The sequence below is a fragment of the Mesoplodon densirostris genome, chromosome 5 (genome assembly GCF_025265405.1).
Source record: "Mesoplodon densirostris isolate mMesDen1 chromosome 5, mMesDen1 primary haplotype, whole genome shotgun sequence".
Taxonomy (NCBI): Eukaryota; Metazoa; Chordata; class Mammalia; order Artiodactyla; family Ziphiidae; genus Mesoplodon; species Mesoplodon densirostris.
In genome coordinates this window covers 128,770,720-128,773,272 of record NC_082665.1, presented here as the reverse complement: position 1 = coordinate 128,773,272, position 2,553 = coordinate 128,770,720, and the positions used below count along the sequence as shown (strand labels likewise).

General features: G+C 46.5%; 1 protein-coding gene across 1 annotated transcript; it reads right to left on the bottom strand.

Annotated features, from left to right (window-relative positions):
- Nucleotides 1-1,764: 1,764 nt before the first annotated feature.
- LOC132490547 (proline-rich protein 23C-like) lies at nt 1,765-2,553 on the bottom strand. The gene has a single exon (XM_060098874.1). It carries the CDS (start codon nt 2,551-2,553, stop codon nt 1,765-1,767), a length of 789 nt encoding a protein of 262 aa, XP_059954857.1.

The following is a 2,553-nucleotide window of genomic DNA, read 5'->3' as shown; positions in this document are numbered from 1 at the left end:
ATAAATTAGGAGTTTGGGATTAGCAGATATAAAACTATTATGTATTCAATGTAAAACAGATAAACAACAAGGTCCTACTGTATAGCACAGGGAACTATATTCAATATCCTGTAATAAACCATAACCATGTAAAAGAATATGGAAAAAATATATATAACTTTGCTGTACACCAGAAAGTAGCACAACAATGTAAATCAACTATACTTCAATTAAAAAATAAAATTAAATTAAAAAATGTGCTAATGAACAGCTGAATCAAATATAAAAGGAATAACAACTTGATTGGCAGAGACCTCTTGCCTGCAACAACAATAAAAAATGGCAGAACAATGGAGTAATGTCTTTAAAGTACTTAAATAACACTTTAGAATTAGGAATGAATATATAATAAAAATTTTCAGATATACAAGACTATGAGAGTGTACTACACAAAACATGTTGAGATTTACAAAACCAAGATAATTTACTACACATAGGGTATAGTGGAAAGAACTATTAAAGTATATTCTTCAGCAAGAAGAAAATTGAGGCTAGACTTTGAGAGTGGAATATAAGAATAAAAAGGTAGAGAGGAAATGGTTAAAGCATGTTGGTGAATATAAATAGTATTGATGTTTAAAAAAACTGAAACCATCTTGTCTTCAGCTTTACCTGTAGATTTTATTTCTTTTATAAAAATGTGAAACAAATATGGTAATTAATTAATGTTTTATTTTTAAATTTTTAAATTTATTTATTTTTGGCTGCATTGGGTCTTTGTTGCTGAGCACGGGCTTTCTCTGGTTGCGGTGAGCGGGGGCTGCTCTTCGTTGAGGTGCACGGGCTTCTCACTGCAGTGGCTTCTCTGGTGGCGAAGCATGGGCTGTAGGTGCGCGGGCTTCAGCTGTGGCTCATGGGCTTAGTTGCTCCACGGCATGTGGGATCTTCCCGGACCAGGGCTCGAACCCGTGTCCCCTGCATTAGCAGGCAGATTCTTAACCACTGCGCCACCAGGGAGGCCCCTAAATTAATGTTTTAAAAGTTAGAGGTTTGATTTACAAAAGAAAAAACTCGGGGTAGAATTTAGAAGGTATGGATAATGTGGAATAGCAGGAATGCAAACATTTTACATCAGTCTCTGAGTCAAAATAACCAGAGGAACAGATTCAAAAAGGAAATGTGTATCCTAATACATGCTGAAAACATCTGATAAAATCCAGCATTTATTCATAATGAAAAGTGAACTTGACTGGAAGAGAACTTCCTCAGGTTAAGAGGAAGCTATGAACAAACATCATACAATTATGTATAGTAACCATCACACTATTTTGCAGCTTTCCAGGAGAGCAGCTCAAAACACCAAGAAAGAGAAAAGCCATGGCTAAAAATCTTTATAAATTCATGGGAAAACATATAACATGAGAAATCCAGTTATTTATTGGTTTGGGGAGAAATAGGGTAGCAATAGGGTATGGTGCTGGAGAGAGTAGAATTTGAGAGAAAATAACTGACGCAAACGAGCGGGAATGGATAGGCCTGAGAATGATGTTTAAAATCTGAACACACACTGTCCGGTATCCCTGGGCAGATTTTCCATTTCAAAGCTGAGGTCTAGAGTCTGCTTTCTTTTCCTGACATAACTTCTCCTGCTACTATAGCCAGTCTGGAGGGGAAAAGGAGTTGTTGGCCCACGAGATGCTTAATTTCCAGGTTGTAGGACATTCAGTGTAAAAGACGCCGGGAAATGCATTGGGCCTCCAGTGTGTGTGTGTACCGGGGTGGAGTTCATTCGGGGAACAGACATCTCTGGGCCTTGCGCTTAGGACCATAAGGGCGTTGGGGGCGCTCGTGAGGACCCGGAATAGGAGAGGGAGGTAGAGGTTGGAGTGGTGAGTCCGGAAAGGGCTCCAGAAGGTGCATGTCCAGGTTGTCGTCGTGGTGAGGAGAGCCTTTCTCTGGACTAGGATTGGGCGCCCAAGGACAGGGCTCTGGGACAAAGCCCTGCGCGCTGGGTCCCGACACCCTTGCGGTGATGCTGCGGAGCTCAGCGACGGAGCCGGCTTCAGCCTCCATCCCAGGCGGCAGGAGCTCGGCATCTGCTTCCTCCCTGTTGACCTCTTCTTGGCGGGCGATCTCTGGGACAGCTGCGCAGAAGAATCCCGGCTCCAGGGCCATGTACTCCCCTGGAGCGCTCAGGAAAGCGGCCCGTTGCAGGCCCTGTCCCCACGGGCCTTCCACGCCCCAGCCCAGGAGGGCCTCGGGGACCAGCATGAGGATGTGATCTCCGAGAGACACTTGCAGCACGGACGTGGGCTCGGGCTCCAGCAGCACGTCGACGTCATCTAGGGGCAGGTGCAGGGCACAGCCGGCGGGCAGGACCACTACGGAAGTGAGCGCGTCCGCGGCCGGAGGTCCCGTCAGGTTGTCCAGGCTGGGCGCCGCCTCGGACTCGGACTCGGACTCGGGGCCCTCGGGCTCCTCCGTTCGGCGGCGCTTGGCGGGGCCGGGTCCTTCGGTCTGCGGTCCCCACCAGTCCGCAGGGTAGGCACTGGGGCTGCGGGACCGGCTGCCCAT